Source organism: Choloepus didactylus (genome assembly GCF_015220235.1).
Source record: "Choloepus didactylus isolate mChoDid1 chromosome 25 unlocalized genomic scaffold, mChoDid1.pri SUPER_25_unloc1, whole genome shotgun sequence".
Taxonomy (NCBI): Eukaryota; Metazoa; Chordata; class Mammalia; order Pilosa; family Megalonychidae; genus Choloepus; species Choloepus didactylus.
Window position 1 is genome coordinate 2069210 of NW_023637606.1, and position 18054 is coordinate 2087263.

Sequence of the window (18054 nt, forward strand, 5' to 3'; positions counted from 1 at the left end):
CAAATTAATACGGCAGCTCTGGAGAAGCACCGCCACAAACAGCCTCAAATGCAGCTGTTCCGAGGCGCCGGCCGCGTGTAGTAGCCATAGAAACTCCGCTTCCTGGTCTCGCGTGGGTGGAGCCCGAGACCCCGCCCTCCTACCTGCGAGAGCCAATGAGAGACTGGAACGGTTGCACGCTCGTGCGTCACCGGCGTGGCCTGCTGCCTCGAGGGGGTGGGCGCAGCTCCGTCGCGCGTGCGTCCCGCCCTCCCCGCGCACGTGCCCTCCCAGCATGCCCCGGGCTCGGCAGACGGCGGGCGTCTCAGTCTGTGGCCGGCGGCGGCGGCGGCGCCGGGGAAACTGAGGCAGTCGCGGCGGCCGGAAGCGGACAATGAGGCGGGAGGAGCCCGCCGGCGGAAACTCGCCCGCCATGAAGCCCCACGCAGGTACCGGCCACACTTCGGCGCGGCTCCGGCTCTCGGGACCGGGGAACGCCGGGACCCTCCGTCCTCAGACCGGAGCCGAGTGACCCTCGGCCGGGGTGGGGGTGGGGGCGCGAGTCCGGGTCCCCCGTCCCCGCGCTGGCCGAATGAATGAACCAGCTCTCCCGGCGCTTCATTCGTTCAGCGAAGTTGGCGCGCGCCCGCCGAGGACGCACCTGGCCCCGCGGTGGACCCTGGGGTGGGTTTGGGGGCGCCCTAGAGCCGGAGGCAGAGGGAGCGGGCATTCTACATGGTGGCTGGTACCGGGGAGCGGATAACAACAAACGGGGAAATCTCACGGAGACCGACGGGGCCGGTAGAGTGCAGCTTCCGAGAGGGCAGTCCTGGAAGGCTCCCCGGAGGAGGTGACGTTCGAGCCTAGACTTGAATGGGGAGCAGGAGCCCTCCTGCCAGGATCCGGGAGTGTTCCAGGTGGTGGGAACCGCGGGTGCTGCTTCCGAGAGGGCAGTCCTGGAAGGCTCCCCAGAGGAGGTGACATTCGAGCCTAGACTTGAATGGGGAGCAGGAGCCCTCCTGCCAGGATCCGGGAGTGTTCCAGGTGAAAGGGAACATGGTATTTGGAGAACAAGGAGACAGTTTAGCTAGAAGTTACTAAGCTGGGAGAGCCTTGTTTTCAGGGAAACGGGAAGCTATGTAAGCATTCTCATTAGGGAATTGATGTGACCTCATTTCTTTAGGAAAATCGCCAGGTTGCTCCGTGGTGCCTCCTTGGTCAGTATCCCTGAGTTTTCCCTTGTCCTCCCATCGTCTCCCTTTACTTGGTATGATAATAATTGTCATCTTGACTAATTATTAGGGGCATTCAGGCTTCAGGAAGACAGGAATGTTGTTCATTTTGTTTGCTGCTGGATCTTTAGCTCAGAGACGGGACATAGGTGTTACCAGCAAATACTCAAAGAATGAACACACGTGCTCACAAGTCTGAAGTCCTGTCTCACCCCAGAGATTGATCTCTGGCCCATAACCACAGAATTTAGAGGAGAGTCCAAAGTCCCTTTTCTGCAGTTCTGAAACCCAACATTCTCTGCAAACGGACAGATTCTCCCTGAGTTTGCAGTAAAGTCACTGGGCCAGAAAATCTGAGCTGACGTAGAGGTTTTGTCTTTCACACTTGGTGGTCCTCACCTGGTTCTTACTTCGGGCAGTCATGCTTCCTAGGGGACATTTGGTGATGTCTGGAGGCATTTTGGGTTGTCACGACTGTGTGTGTGTGTGTGTGTGTGTGTGTGTATAGGGTGCTACTGGCTTCTGGAGGGTAAAGGTGAGGAAGGCTGCCTAACACCCCACAATGCAGCAACACCCAAATGTCCCTATTCAGAGGTGGAGAAACCTTGGTGTGTATGTTCCTGCATTTCACTGCAGAAAAAGTAATTTGATTTTAGGGTTCTAACCAGAACCCACCCTGAATGTTAAGTAATAAAAGGCATAGATACTGTATTACCTTGCTTAATAGGGAGAATCCTGATTTTTGAAACATCCCAGGTTCGAGAGTTTATGGATAAGACGTTATGGTCTGAAATAATAACAGCTGCCATTGGGAAACTTTCTTGTGGCATTCAGGGTGCTAGATAGTTTTCATTCCTTCCCTCATTGAATTTTCAAGACAGTTCTGCTCTCTGTGTCCTATACTTCATTGCCCCCATTTTACAGACAGGAATCCTGAGATGTGGAGAGTCACAGTCTTGCTGTGGCTGCACAGGTGGCGGATGGCAGACATGGGGTTCGAACCCAGGCAGTCTGACTTGAGCTTCTACCTTCCAGCCTAGTATTTATTGAGAATTGCCCCTTCCTGTGTAAAAATGCAAACCTGACCCCCTCAGGCCTCCTGCTCCCCTCTGTAGAGCTCTACCTTGCACTCGGGGTTTAAGTGCAGCTCCATTGTTGTCTACACCAGTGGTTGGCAAACTATTATGAGCCTGTTTTTGTGCAGCCCGGGAGCTGAAAGTGGTTTTTAGATGGTACAGAGACCCACCCGTGGTCCACCAAGCCTCAGATATTTGGTCCTGTCTAGTCCCCTGGTCTGTGCTGCACAGACACCCCTGGGTCCTGTGTGGTCTGGTTTTGCCAACTGCTCTGCTCCGCCACACTGGTTTTCTTCAAGAAGTCTCCCCTCCCCCAGGTCGTTCTCCCGGCTTTGACCTCCCTCCCCTCCTGTTACAGTTACACCTCGGTGTAAACATCTCTTTCTCAGAGAGGGGTAACTTCTACTTACACTCTCATGACACCTGCTTGTCTTGAAAGGCCACACCTCATCCCACGTATGTGTTAAATGGAAGAACGGGAAGCCTGTGTGTTCCATCAGCAGGGGGTGGAAAATGGAATTAGCAAATAGAGAGGACTTCCACCTGAAATACTCATTATGCCTCATTCCGCCGCCACTCTGGCTTGGCAAGAACTGAGCTGTGCCATGCCACCTCTGGAGTCTCGTTTCATAAATGGCGGCAGGCCTTGCAGGGTGCATTTGACCAGGACCTGCGTTTGGCATCTCTCCATTGACATTTGGAACTGGCTCATTCTGGGATGGGGCCTTCCTGGGCCCTGGAGGGAAGCAGAAGGTGAGCAGCGTAGGGACCTTCCCAGTGGTGACAACCACAGAAATCCCCAGACATCGCTGCAGTGTCCCCTGGGACAGACGCACCCCCTTGCACCAATTACCCTGACGCTAACTCTGGACTTGTGACAGATGCGGTTGGGGTCCTGTTTCCTCCCCTCTCTGCCTAGACGGCGCAGGAGACGTCCTGGACACGTCGTCCCCCTGCTCCATGGTGAATCACCTGAGGTGGGATCTGACTGCCCAGCAGATAGAAGCGCTCACCCGGGAGCTCATCGAGAAGACCAAGGTCGTGTACGACCAGGTGGGCGCCCAGAAGTTTGAGGACGTGTCCTACGAGAGCACCCTCAAGGCCCTGGCCGACGTGGAGGTATCCTACACAGGTATGTCCAGGTCAAGGCATTAGGTACAGGTGGGCAGTGCTGGGGAGGTCGGGTGACGTGGAGGAAAGCGCTCAGGCCTGGGAGGTGGGTGGAGCTGGGGCCGGAGCCCAGCTGTCGTGATTTCGAGCTCCGGGAGCTACCCGAGGAGCCCCGGCTTTCTCATCCAAGTAAAATGAAGGCAACACACCCACTCCCTGCATTGTTGTGAGGGGTCAATGAGACGGCCCGGAAAGGCATCTGGCAGGCCGGCCCCTGGGAGGCACCCAGGAAATGCCGGCTCCCCTCCCGTGACCTACTCTACTTTGCCGTCTTGTACGCTCGGCCCTGACGGGTTGTGTCATCCGAGAACCTGGAACTGGAGAACGTGTCTAAACAGAGCGCCTGTCTGAGAGCCGAGTCCGCTCATGGCCTTGAAACCTAAGTCCCTTGTAACCTGGCCCAGTGTCCTGGGGCATGTTTATTTTCTCTCCCAACTCTGGAACTCAGCCACCTTTCTCCCTGTCTCACCACCGCCTCAGCTGCCACCCTTCACTTCGGTTCGCCTGATGATGGCAGGTGTCCCCACTGTCACCCAGCTGGAACCTTCTCTTGCCTTTGCAGGCCTTTTGTTAACTTGGTGAGCAAGGAGATGCTTGGTGTATGAGTGCATGGGAAGGACGGGGAGGAGTCAGTCACACGGTACAGGACTTCAGGGAAGTCCCCCCACCCCCCGAATCTCCAGCCAAACCATATTTCTGTGGAAACCATCAAGAATCCTTGAATTTAAGCTGAGGGGGTCCTTGCATGTCCCCGATACTTGCCGTCCCCATTTGCCAGCCCCAGGACAACATGGAGCAGACTGAGCAGGGTCCATGTCTGTTGAGAAGCAGGCAGTGTGCTTGCAGGCTGGGAGAGACGGCCCCGGAGCCTGCAGACAGGGCTGTGAGTCCCGGGTCCACAGCTTCAGGCAGGTGCCCTGTCTCCAGCCTGGGCCGCCGTGTCCACCTCCCCTGTCGGGTGCTGGGGACTTTCCTTTGAGTTGCACGAGGATCCAAGGGGTGGTCCTCCTCACTCCCCAAGGTGACGTTGGACGGTCTCGCCCACTCCCGCCTTCAGTCTTGTGGCTTTTTATTTCTTTCTCTTCGTAGTAGGCAGTAATTTTAAAGGAAAATGAAACTGATCGTGTCACTGCCCTCTTACTGCCTGTTCCGGTTTGCTAGAGCTGCCCTTATGCAAAACACCAGAAATGGATTGGCTTTTATAAAGGGGGTTTATTTGGCTACAAAGTTACAGTCTTGAGTGTCCAAACTAAGGCATCAACACTGATACCTTCTCTAGAGAACCGCCCATGGCATCTGGAACCCTCTGTCAGCTGGGAAGGCTCGTGGCTGGTGACTGCTGGTCCTTTGATCCTGGGTTGTGTTTCAAAATGTCTTTCTCCAAAATGTCTCTGGGCTTGTTCCTTAGCGCCTCTCCCTCAGCTCCTGTACATCGTTGCTTCTTTCTCCCAGGGCATTTCTCTTTAAGTGTCTGGGGTCCTCTCTTAGCTTCTTCCTGGCAAATTCTGGGCTTCATCTCTTAGCTCAGCATCTCCAAACGTCCTTCTGTCCACATCTCCAAACGTCAGCAAGCATCTCGCCAAAAGTCTCTCCAAAACGTCCCTCTCAGCTGCTCTAAGCTTCTTCTGTTTGTGAGCTCTCTTATACGACTCCAGTGATTAAATCCCTAAGAGCCACCCTGAACAGGCAGGGTCCGTATCTCCAGGGAAATACTTTAATTAAGCTTTTCATCCACAGTTGATTGAGTCACATCACGGAAACATTCAATCAAAATATTCCAACTTAATCAAAACTAATACGTCTGCTTCAACAAGATTGCATTGAAGAATACGGCTTTTTCTGGGGGACGTAATATATACAAACGGGCACATTCCACCCGTTGGACCTCAAAAAGACATGTCCTTTCCATATACAAAATGCATTCGTCCCATCACACAGCCCTTCAGTGCCTTTGCACTGGGCGCAGGATGAAGATCCGAGTTCCTGACCTGGCCCAGCCTGCTCTGGTCCCAGCCTCCACCCTTCCCAGGGCTGTCCGTGCCCTGGCGCGTGACTTCTGCAGATCCGCAAGCCTGGCGTGCCGTCCTGCCCCAGGCCTTCATGCCCAGCCCAAGCTCCTCCTTGCCCCTTGCTAAGTGATCAGAGGCTGAATTCACCTCTTCCAGGGGCCCCTTCCTGTCCCTCCTCTCCATACGCCAACCACCTAAGTTAATCCCACGCCTGCACTGTCTCGTGGTCACTCTTGGTGCATTTACGGGTGCTTGTTTAATCAGTAGCCTGTAAATCCCAAAAGGACAGAGACCGTTTTCTGTCCTTTTCAGTCTTCAGAAAAGTGGGGCACAGGGCCCCACTGTGCTGACTAAAATCCTGCTGGACGGGTGAACCCTCTTAATCCTTTTACAGTTAGACAACGTGGGACTCGGGTGTTTTCATTGTCCCCAAATCCTGAAAGTGACCAAACCTCAATTTGAATTCAGGTCTCTGATGCAAGAATTTATGTGTTTTGTTTGTTTGTTTCTTTTTGTTTTTCTTTTTTTTTGTTTTTGTTTTTGTTTTTGTTTTTTGGCAAAAGCCTTTTTGAGATATAATTCATGTATCATACCATTGATCCATTTAAAATGTTCAGGTGGTTTCTAGTATATTCAGAATTGTACACTCATCACCAAAATCAGTTTTACAACCTTTGCGTCACCTTCCAGAGGAAAGCCTGTACCCCTTCCTGTCTCCGTGAATCTGCTTATTCTGAGCATTTCACATCAACAAGATCATACACTATTTGTCCTTTTGTGTCTGGCTTCTCCCCATTTCGCTTCATGCTTTGCTGTTGTCCATGTCTTAGCATAGAGCAGTGCCTCATTCCATTTTACAGCTGAATGATGCTCCCTTGAAGGGACCACATTCTGTTTCTCGTTCGTCTGCTGACGGGCGTTTGGGTGGTGTCCCCTCTGGCTCTTGGAAATCCTGCTGCAGTGAACATTGGGGCAGAAGCTTCTGTGAGGACATGTGTTTTCATCTCTTGGTGGCCGGGTAGAAGTGGAGTTGCTGGGTCACACGGTGACCCCTTGTTAAAGGTCGTGCTTTCATAGCTGCCTGCACCACCTCCAGGAAACAGCACAATCATGCTGTGTAAGTTATAAAGTCACTTACAAATTTAAAATATGATCAACTGAGCTGTTCCGGTTTGCTAATGCTGCTGTTATGCAAAATACCAGAAATGGATTGGCTTTTATAAAGGGGGTTTATTTGGTTATAAAGTTACAGTTCTAAGGCCATAGAAGAGTCCAAACTAAGGCATCAACAAGAGGATACCTTCACTGAAGAAAGGCCGATGGCGTCCAGAACGCCACTGTCAGCTGGGAAGGCACGTGGCCGGTGTCTGCTGGTCCTTTGCTCCTGGGTTATGGTTTAAAAATGGTTTTCTCCAAAGTGTCTCTGGGCTTCTGTCTCTCTTAGCTTTTCTCAGCACTCTGCTTGGTTCCCCTGGGCAAACTCTGGGCTTCGTCTCTTAGCTCAGCATTTCCAGACATCCTTCTGTCTGCATCTCCAAGTGTCTCCAAGCATCAGCAAGTATCTGGGTCTGTGTCAGCCCCTGAGCTCTCTCAAGGACTCCAGTGAACTAATCAAGACCCAACTGAATGGGCGGGGCCACATCTCCATGGAAAAAATCTAATCAAAAGTTCGCCCTAATCAACAGACTCATCAGTCTCCCCCCACAAGATTGCATTGAAGAACGTGGCTTTTGTGGGGACATAGTAGATTCAAACTGGCACACGAGGCTCTGACTCTGGAGCTGAGTTCCGTGCACCTCTCCTTTTGTCCTGCCAGTCTCTGCACAGTCCGCTTTGGGGTGGAGCATCACAAGTGGACTCCGTGTTTCCGTTTGGACCAGGAGATCCTTGAGGATATGGGCTCCAGCTGCCCGTTTCTTTCTCCCGGTGCCTGGCGTGGAGCAATAAGCCAGTCCGGGGCAGAGTCTGTGCCTCGGGGGAGATTGGCGCTGCCAGCTCCCACAGGGACCTGTTTTCACACCTGTCCCCGTTGTCTCCCCCGTTGCAGTTCAGAGGAATATCCTCGACTTCCCCCAGCACGTTTCTCCATCCAGAGACATCCGGACGGCCAGCACGGAGGCCGACAAAAAGCTCTCCGAGTTCGACGTGGAGATGAGCATGCGGCAGGACGTGTACCAGAGGATCGTCTGGCTGCAGGCGAGCGTGGGCGCCGGTGGGACTTGGCTGACGGGGCAGGGGTCGGGAGAAGCAGAGGGAGGGAACCAGGCCCTTCCGTTCAGAACCTCTTCAGAACCGGAGCGTTGTGCTCTCCAGGCTTTTAAAACAACATGAAACCCCCAGGGTCCTTAGAGCCTTCCACACATCTATCGCCTTGTTTCATTTTCACAACCACCCTGGGTGTTACTTAGAGATTGTACCCCGCTTCCCGGGCGAGGGAGAAGAGGCCGAGTGGCGTTCCCAGAGTGACATAGCACACCGCGGGCGCCCGCCTCTGGGCTCTGCCCTCCCCAAGCTGCAGCCGCTGCTGGTGATGTCAGAGTCACAGGGGAGCGCTGCTGGTGACCCCTTCCTTTAGCGCGTGCTGGCTCGGCTCTCCCAGCGCCAGGAAAACGCTTTGGTACGGATACTGGCAGGGGCCTGGGAGGTGGCCTGTGAGAGCAGAAACAGTTCACTTACTTTTGTAATCATGTTTTATTGTCAAGTACAGCGTATATACATAAAGGCAATAGCTTTCCGAGTGAAATTTAACAAGTAGTTAGTAAATTTCAAAAAATATTATAGGTTACAATTCCACAGTTTCAGTTATTTCCTTATTAGGAAATATAACAAGTGTACAAAAAGGTGATATCTTTCAGAGTTTCAAGGTATGCCTTAACAAGTAGATACATAGGAAATTTCCAAAGTCGTTATGAGTTGTAGTACCATAGTTTCAATCATTTCCTTGTTGTGAAGTAGAACATATATATACACTAAGATATAACTTTCAAATTACAATTTAACAAGTAGCTATAGAGCAAATTCCAAAGGATGCTGTGGGTTACAGTGCCACCATTTCAGTTCTTTCCTTCTACCTATTCTTATACCCTAGCAACTAAGAGAAAGAAAATTATGTAGAGATTCAGTATTCATCATCCTTTGTTAAATTCCATCCTGTCTCTTGCTACCCCTTCCTCTAGTTTAATCACTTTCCCGATCTTCAGGGATGTCTAGGCAGTGACCACACTAACCTGTTCACGTTGAAAAGGGGTGTTGAAATTATGGGAAAAGGGGGCACGTCTGGTTGATGTTCTAGAAGAGACTGTTGCCCCTGTGTTTTGGGACTTAGCTGGCACAGGAGTTCTCTGGAGGATTTAAGTCTCTGAAGAATAAACTTAGTGAGTGAAACCATTATAGAATCTCAGATAGGGATCCCTGTATTTTTTATCATTTACTTTTTTAACTGAATTTCTTTATCGAGACAGACTCTCACGCAGCTCACTGGTAAGAAGTAATACTGGGAGAGCCAGGGCACTCCCTGCCCTCTTTCCCAGGGCTGTTGACTTACACCTCCACGGTCAAGCCCAGCCAGGAGGGTGTGTGGAGAGCAGCCTCTAGGTGCTAACCCAGCGTGGCCTCTCACCTGGAAGGATGCCCGGCCTGACTCCACGTTGGGGCTCTTGCATGTCGACCTGCCGTGAGCATTCGTGGACAGGCATGTGGGGGAGCTGGCGTCTCCGTGTCTCAGGGATGCTCCGGAGTCAGTGGCTCAGCCGTTTGGTAGCCGCACATTCGTTTTCTTTCTCAGAAACTGCCAAACGGTTGTGCAAAGTGGCTGTACCATTTTACATTCCCGCCAGCAACAGGCGAGCACTCCAGTTTCCCTGCAGCCTTGCCCGTGGTTGGTGTTGACACTGATTTTCATAAATACAGTCTTTTTATTTTCTCCTTCTAGGAAAAGGTCCAGAAGGACTCGCTGAGGCCGGAGGCAAAGCGGTACTTGGAGCGGCTGATCAAGCTGGGCAGGAGGAACGGGCTCCACCTCCCCGAGGAAACACAAGAAGTAAGTTCTCGGGGTTCCGGGGTGTCCCCTCCCCACCACCAGGCGGATGTCCCCCATTCGAAGGCTGAGCCTCTGGCCTGATGCCAACTTCCCACACTGAGGACCCACCTTCCGGGAGGGAGGTCCATCCAGAGCAGCCCTCCCCTGGCATCCTTTCCTCCCTCGGTTCGCCAGCATCGAGGGCAGTGCCTCCCTGGAGCACAGGGTGCCTCGGCTCGTGGGGGAGGGTGGGACAGAGGTGGCCTCGCCTAACCCTCCCCGTGGCCTTGTGCTGTGGCGTCTCATGTTTTCCAGATGGGAAGTGGGGCTGCGGGAAGGTGTCCGGACTCCCGTCCCCTCTTCTCCCCGCTGTGCCAGGCGGCCCCAGAAATCCCCAAAGGTTTCTCTTCATGTCCCTCTGTCCCTTCTGGATGGCTCTGCTCTATGGCTCCTGCCTAAAACCTGAGAGGTCATGACCCCAAGGAGACTGGAGTTAGGGGAGGACTAAAAAGGGCCCCGGGGTCACCCCCTCCCAAGGCGCCCTCTCCAGGGCTTTCCTCTGGGAGCAAGTGGCCCCAGGCCTCATGGGTTGGAGGCATTTGGGGCTCTGTGGCCCCATGCCCTTCTGCACAGCTTCAAGGGAGCCCTCGGGCCTGTCTGTGGCCTCTGATGGCCATGAGGGTTGTGTTGCCTGGCACCCTCTCCTCCCCGACGGGGAGCATGAGAGATCGGGCGGACCAGGGTGGTGAGCCCCCAGGTGCCTCCAGCTCCTGCCTGCTGTGCCCGTCCCACACCTGGTCGGCAGGAGAGGCCCCTGGCAGCCTCCTGGGTGGGTGGGCCTCAGACTCCCCTGCAGAGGCAGCCCCACGGCACAGCGGGGAGGGTAGGTGCCAGGCCACCAGGCGTCAGGCTCACCGCGTACCTGACGTGTCATCTTGTCCCAGGAGCGGAGGGCGGCGGCGGGGGTGCAGGGCAGTGTGTGACCCATGGAGATTTGAATGAGATCTCTCGGCCCTCTTGTCACTCTGCTCTGTCTTCCCATCGGTGGTGCGGGTCGGTCTGAGTCCCCACCTCACTGACACGCCACGTGGGTTAAACGTGTGAGTGCGTAAAGCGTGGGGAACAGCCAGGCGTGCACTAGCCAGTGAGCGCTAGTGTTGGCTTTCCCCAGTGCAGTGTTGCCCTGCGGGGGAGGCGTCTCCGCCTCACGGTGAAGAAACCGTCTGGACAGGTGCAGCACGTTGGCTAACAAGACAACTGTCAAACCAGAACTGGAGCTCGGGGGCCCTGGGTTGCAGGTGCCAACGACTGAAAGCTGCCCCCTGTGTGTGAGGCTCTAATCCCACGGGGAGCCATGGGTGTCTTTATGAATCCCTCACATTGCCCAGAGTCCGGCTTGTGTGGTCACATGTGCCACACTTAGCAGTCTTTACACAAACTGTCCCCTGAGAACCGGGCGGGGAGGAACGGGATCCGTGCCCAGCTGCCCAAGGTCAGGCCCGTGGCTTCAGCCACCGACGTGGGGCCTGGCGGGGGAGGTTGCCAGGTGCCCCTGCTTTCTTGTAGGGCACGTCAGCATTTCCTTTACAGGTGTCACTAGCCTAGAGTCACACGTGTGGGTTGGTTTTTGTGAAGCTTAAACAAGATAAGGCTCAACCTCACAAGCACCTGAGAGCCCCCGGACACACCGGCTAGTGCCAGCTCAGAATCTTGCTGGCGGAGCCCACTGGTGCTTTGAGAATCTGGGAGCTCGCTTTGCCTCCTGCCCCGTCCCGCCATCCTTCCGAAGGGCCTTTTCCTTGTGGTCTCAGGGCTGCGTTCCAGACCCTGCTGTCCACAGGGCTGATGGTTGCTGCACCTCCATGTCCCCCTCCTCTGCACCCGCCGTCCCCTCTGCCTGTCGGGAGGCGCCCGTGGAGGCCTGGCCCTGCCACTTGCTGGCCACACGCCCTCGGCCGTGAGCGTCACACGGTGGTCACCTCCCTGCAGCCTCGGACTGGGTCGGGGCCCGCAAGAGTCCGTGCCTTATTTTGCTGGCCTGTGTCATTCCTTTACCCTGATGTGGCTCAATTTTTAACGGTTTTCAGAAATTAGATTTACCCTGAAAGGGTGCAAATTCATCTCCTTTAAAGTGTTCCAGAGCTCATGCTCTGGACCCTGAAGATGATTCCTGGGCAGGAGGCTCCAGGAGGCTCCTCGCCAGGACCCGCTTAGCTGACGAGGACAGAAGCCCGGAGCGCCCGTGGCGGCAGAGGCAGCCGGCCGAGTAAGCGGGTGACTACGTTGTTTGTGCAGACAGCCGGTGGCTTTCTGTGGGTGTCGTGACCACTCTGTTCTCATTTCCATCTTCCGAGTCTTACTCTTTCCGCTAGAGGTGCCTCTCCCTGCTGCAGGGCCACTTCCCACCCCAGGTGGGATCTGACGGGAGTGAGACCCTGCCCCACCCGCCTGCCTGCCGTGCTCCCCCCTCGGGCCTCTGCCTCCTCATGTCACTGTCTCCTTCTCCCATAGAAAATCAAAGGCATCAAGAAGAAGCTGAGCCTCCTGTGCATCGACTTCAACAAGAACCTGAACGAGGACACGACTTTCCTGCCGTTCACGCGCGAGGAGCTGGGTAGGGGCCCGCAGTGGTGGGGTTGCGGCCCGCATGGCGAGCCGGTCCCGGGGCTGCGCTGGTGGTCTCGAGAGAGCCTCCGGGGGCTGCTGCTTCCTGGGTGGGCGACAGCAGGGGGGGCGTTTATAGCTGACCACCCTGGGTGGGGAGTGTCTTTGCTTGGAGTACTCAAAGCATTTTAGAACCTAAAGTTCTAGATCCTTCCCAAAGGAGGGCAAGATTCTGCCTCTGACGGAAGGTGGCCCAGGGTAGTGTCAGGAGCCCTGGGCTGGGATTTGGGAGCCAGGGGGCCAGCCTCAGCCCTGCTTCTAAATCAGCCAGGATTGCCCCTCTCGGGCTCCACCCACCTCTGCCTTTTTACTATTGTTGATATTTTTAATTTTACAAAACGGAGGGCATGGACTGACTCAGTAGTTCCCAAATCTGAAGACTTGGAGCCTCTTTTTTTCTTTTTTCTTTTCTTTCTATCCCCCTCCTTCCAAAACTTTCAAGCCTCCAGGAAGGTTGGAGGAATAGTGCAATGGAAAACCACATCCTCACCTGGTCTTACCCGTTTTGCACACTTGCTTTGTCTTCCTCTCTGGGGATGCTCGTGTGTTTCCTTCCTGAGCCACGTGAGTGTTAGCTGCAGGCCCCACGACATCCACTGAGAACAAGGACCTGTGTCTCCTCCCCTCAACCCGGGGTCCCCTCAGGAGTCCCACGTCACTACTAGGCCCCTTCCCTGGGGGGCGTTTCCTCAGGAATCTTTCCCAACCTAGACAGTTCTGAAGCATCCAGGCCAGTCGTCTTGTGTGTTCGTTGGCTTCGAAAGCTCTGCCAGGAAAGCCTGGCAGTGCCCAGTGAGCCACGACTTCCCCAGTGGTTGCCTCTGAGACAGTGATAACCGGGGGGCCCTTTCCGCTCCCTCGTGGCACGAGGCTTCCGTGGAAAGTCTCGTGAGGTGGCTGGACTATCGGGGTGCCCGCTGACGTGTGCCTTCCCTGGTTGGTGCATGCAGGTCTGCCTGCTGCGCTCGGCTGCCCTTTCCCAGCCTCTGAGTCTCAGCTGGCAAGTCCGTGACTCAGTGCCTGATGACTGAAGGAGAGACGGTGGCCTGGGCTTGGCTTTAAAGCTCTGCAGTCCAAGGCCAGAGGGGGCTCCCAGGGCTTGGAGTTGGGTGGCCGTGTTTGTTCACCACAGCGTTGCCGTGTGTGTTTTCCCGGCCCTTTCTTCAGACTGAAGGGGCCTCCTCTCAGCCCAGCCTCCTGTGTAGACAGAGCCTGGGTCATTCTCCAGCACCGTGGACCCAACGCTGTGCAAAGAGCTGGCCCTGGGGTGCTGGGTCCCCTGGGGTGGGGGCCGCTGCTGGAGCACGTCCTCCCAGCCCACCTGGACCAGCTGTTTTCTTCTCATGAAAGTGAGACTTGATTGTTTTTCAAAAGTCAAGAGTATAGAAAAGAATGAATAAGCAGGGAAATGACCCCACCTACCATTTTCAGAGGCACCCACGGTCAAAATCCTGGCCTGCTTCCCGAGGATTTTTTACACGTTTGAAAGCAAACCAGGCACATAATTTTGGAAGCGTTTTTCCTTTGACATTATGGAATAAACATTATCTTATTACTAAAAGCTTCCTAAAAATGGTTTAACAAAGGCCAGATGATATTTCGTTAAGTGGACAAATCAGCTTTTAGACCCTTGCCCTGTCATAGGATGTTGAGGTGGTTTCCAAGTTTTTAACCTTCAAAAGCGGCTAAAGTGAATCAACCATCTTATTAAGAGATAAACCATTGCCCCAATTTCTGAACTATTCTCGTTTCTCCAATTTAATTTATACAACAGTTTTATATTTACAGAAACTCTGTGTTAACCAATAACTCCCCAGTCCCCTGCCCTAACCCCTAACAACCTGTTATTTGCCTTCTGTCTGTTTGGATTTGCTTATTCGAGACATTTCAGACAGAACTATGTAGTATCTGTCGCTTTGAATCCGGCTTTCTGTGAGCGTCCACTTGATCCCCTGCCACTCCTGTGTCTCCTTGTGAGACGGGCCTTCCCACGTTCCCACCAGGCTCAGAGGGGCTGAGGGCACGGCGGAGGCTCGAGCTCCCTGGAAGGGGTTGAGCTGAGCTGAGCTTTGAGTTCCCTGAGGGAGGCCTGGTGAGGACGCCTCCAGGTTTCCCAGGCAGGCGGGTCCTGCTGGAAGTCTCCAGAGGCCTCCCCGGCCTGCCTGATGGTTTCCTCTGGGGGGGCTAGGGGAGGGAAGCAGCTTGGCCACCGGGGGCTGGTGGGGCGGCCGCTGAGCCTTCTGAGCCGCTGCTCCGGCTGGCTCCCATCCCGGCCCCTTTCCAACCCTCTGCTGGACCGGCGTCTGGGGCCTTTGGAGAACCTCTCTGGCTCTCTTCTCACAGGGGGGCTCCCCGAGGACTTTCTGAACTCCCTGGAGAAGACCGAGGACGACAAGTTGAAAGTCACCCTCAAGTACCCGCACTATTTCCCGCTTCTGAAGAAGTGCCACGTGCCCGAGACGAGGAGGAAGGTGGAAGAGGCGTTCAACTGCCGGTGCAAGGAGGTGAGTGGCTGCGCTCCTGGGCCCCGCTGCCCGGGGCCCTCGTGTCTCGAAGCTCAGAGGCTCCCTGTCCTGCTCTGTGCCCTCGGTGCCAGGGTGACTCGCCTCCATGGCCTGCCCCCTGGGGGCTGCCCACCTTGCGGCCAGCCGAGGTTGCCCCTGTGAGGTGCCCGGGCCGTGGGCCAGCCCTTCCCTCTGGTTCGGTCCCTGCCTCCTGAGCTCTGTCTCGCAGAAGGGCCTCGTGTCCCACGGAAACCTTGATTCTCTGTTTTCTCCAACGGCCCCATGTGCCTCGGCTGCCAACCATCCCCTCTCTTATCGAGTCGCCCCACATCGAGCTCGGATTTGCAGATGCACCCCGTGTCCTGCTTCTCTGTCGTGACCCGGGCATTCTGGCTCTCACCCCAGGATGGCCTCTGGGTGCAGACGACCGTCCGTCCCCACGCGGGTGCTTGTGTTGGCTCCTACCCCTCCAGCGTGCGGACATGTGGCCTCGGTGTGAGCTTCTCCTGTTTAGCGTATCAAGCAGAGGGGGTGTTGGGCGTGGGCCCCCTTGCATCCTCCCCAACCGCACTGTGTGTTGCTTGTGTGGCCCCCGAGGATCTGCCAGCCAGAGGCCCGGGCCTGTCCCCTTGCCAGCCAGGCGTGGGAGAGAAAGCCCCCCAGCAGGCACTTGCAGAGAACACGCCAGTCCCGGTCTCCATCCCCTCGGGCCCACGGTGGACCACGTGGGCCTTAAGTGAATTTGAGGTTCCAGAAAAATCCCCCCACTGGGGAATTTGAGATGTGACCCTAGAGGAGGTGATGTGATGAGCGGGTTGGGGGCTCTGCTACGTCCAAACTGAGCTCCTAGGGTGAGGTGTCAGCCTGTGGGAGTGCGGGCCTGTGCTCCCCACATCTCCCTGTTTCCAAGCTCCAGCACCGTCTGGCCGAGAGCGAGTCGTGAGCTTACGTTTTTGAGAGTGCAGGGCAGGCCGATCTGTAGGCCAGCGATGACAGCTTCTCCGGTGCTCCCTCCCCCGGGTGGCCGGGGGTTGTCATCACAGTGAGCCTGCAGGGAAGTGGGGGCCAGGGCACCCCTGCTCGTTGGGGCACTGCGAAAGCTATGCATCGCCGCCTCGCTCGCCAGACGCGGCACCAGGTGACAGGAGTGCTGGGGGGCTGGGGGTGGATTGGGGGAGGTGGTTTCAGGATGCAGTGGGGCAAGGAACCCTTCTCCAGGTCAGATACGCCTAACACGGGCATGCTTTCTCGGATCCCTGAGGCCAGGTTCCCAGGGCATTCCCCAGAGGCCTTGTTGCCCGGCGAAGCCCTCTGCCCCCCCCCCCCGGTGCCCCCTGCACTCTGGGCACCAGGTGCAGGTGAGGGGAGACGGGCTCCTTTCCCTGCCTCTCCTTGGCCACGCTCCAGCCCCTCAGATCTTGGCCAGTCTTGGAGAAGAACCAGTTTTGTTTTGTCTGCAACCAGTTTGTTGTAGACGCCACTTTGATGAAACAGTAAAAATGCATTGTTACGGAAAAGCGATTTCAAAACATAAGCTCTGGTTTTTTTTGGTTAATTATTTAACAGATAGGCATCAACAGATGGCTGTTAGAATTCACCAACGCGCACCGTGCACCCTGTGGCTTGGTAGCAGACGCCGGCCGATGGGCCCTGCCTGTGGCCCGGCCTTGAGTGGCGCCTCCAGAGCTCTCCCATCCGCCCTTTGCTCCCGTGCCCGCCCCTGGGGCCCTTCTCTGCTGGTTCTCATTGCTCTCACTTCCACCTCAGGCAGACAGCAGGCTCTTTACCCAAACCAGTTTCCCCTTCTCTTTTTGGTGGAATTTCAGGCCGTGGGTTTAGGGAGAAGGGGCGGCTGCAGCCTGGGGCGACCCTGGTCAGCACTGAGCCACTTCCTGTGTTAGAACCCGTGACCCCCTCGGCCTTCTCCTGTCCTGGAGGAGGTGGGGAGGCTGTTGAATGTAAGGAGGGAGGGTCCTTGGGCAGATGGACGGGGATGTGGGAGATGGCGCAGGGCCTTGGCGGCACCCCCCAGTCCTGGCAGCTGAGTTCCAGGAAGCCACCCAGGGGTGGCTGGTGGCCTGGGAGACATCCCTTTAAAAGAGCAGAGGCCTGTCCGTGGGGTGGCCCCAGAGCCCAGTTTCCCCGAGTGGGGTTTAAAAATACTGCTGCCTGGGTTCGCCCCCGAGGAGTCTGATTAGTTGGTGTGCAAGGAGGGGTTGCTTTAAACGCTCTGAGGATTCTGAGGGGCAGCGAATCTCAGACCTGAGTGTGCCACAGAGTCACCTGGCGGAGGGTGGGGTCCCAGGCCCTGCCGGCGTCAGGGTGCCTGGGAGGGAGCTGGGAACTTGCCTGTTTCAGCCCCTAGAGAGGGTGGTGCTGAGCCGCCTGCCTGGGGTCCATGCTTTGAGAATGAGCTGTCCCAGAGAGACGGAACATGCCGGTCAACCTGAGGGCGCCACGTGTCAGCTGGGGGGAGACCTGGGCTGTGCCTGGGGTGTGGGTCTCCCATGGCCCTGTAACACACGACACCCACCTCCAGCCTGAGACAGCACCTGCTGATTCTCAGCAGCCCTGGACATCACAAGCCAGCATGGCTCTCCCGGGGCTAAACTCAAGGTGGGGCAGGGCTGCTTCCTCCTGGATGCCTTTTCCACAGGGCGTGGCCCCCCTCCATCCTCAGGGCTGGTGCGTTATATCCCTCTGACCCTCCGTCCCTTATCACGTCACAGCCGGGAGAGGTTTTCTGCTCTTAGGACCCCTGTGATGAGCTCGGGCCACCTGGACAGCCCAGCCCTCTCCCCGTCTCAAGGCCTGTGGCTCCTTCTGCTGTGGAACATACGGGGTCGGGGGCCAGGGTGCGGATGAGCAGGCACACACCGCAGGCCCTCCAGGAGTGCTGGGTGGAGAGAGTATGGGGCGAGCTTCCAGCCCTCCAGACACGATCCCTACCAGCCTCCAGCCCCCCGTCTGCTTTCGTGCCCCCACCTCTCTGTCTCTCACTTGTTCTCCTCGGCACCCATCCTGCTGACGGGAATGTTCCGTTCCAGATGGGGTTCTGTTTCATTATAAATGAGTAAACAAAGCACTCCACACCTCAGCCAGGCTCCCACACCTGACGGGACCCAGGCAGAGCCCTTGAGGCTGGGGACGAGACCCCGAATTGTACAAGCTCCAGAGCCTAGCAGAGAGCCCCTTGGAGGCCGTCCTGGAGACCCCTGCCTGTTCCCACATTTGGGGCCTCACAGCCACTCAGGGCTGTGCCCTCCCTGGGCCGAAAGAAATGTGCACTGGGTCAGAATGAAGAACCAGAAACCAGAGTGAGGATGGGATGACCAGATAAAACGGGGCTGGGCCCCGTCGGCCGGAGACATGCCCACCGGGGGCCCGGGCGGCTGCTTGCTG

General features: G+C 56.0%; 1 protein-coding gene across 3 annotated transcripts in view; it reads left to right on the top strand.

Annotated features, from left to right (window-relative positions):
- Window positions 1-284: 284 nt before the first annotated feature.
- THOP1 (thimet oligopeptidase 1) overlaps window positions 285-18054 on the top strand; it is a 30576-nt gene continuing 12806 nt past the window's right edge. For all 3 annotated transcript variants that reach the window (XR_005214951.1, XR_005214950.1, XM_037823960.1), the window contains exons 1-6: window positions 285-428; window positions 3207-3419; window positions 7514-7662; window positions 9398-9505; window positions 11996-12098; window positions 14492-14652. Coding sequence is in view for 1 of the 3 variants with exons in the window: in XM_037823960.1 (XP_037679888.1) it covers window positions 374-428; window positions 3207-3419; window positions 7514-7662; window positions 9398-9505; window positions 11996-12098; window positions 14492-14652 (789 nt within the window). In the remaining 2 variants the exon portion in view is untranslated. The remainder of the gene's footprint in view (window positions 429-3206; window positions 3420-7513; window positions 7663-9397; window positions 9506-11995; window positions 12099-14491; window positions 14653-18054) is intronic.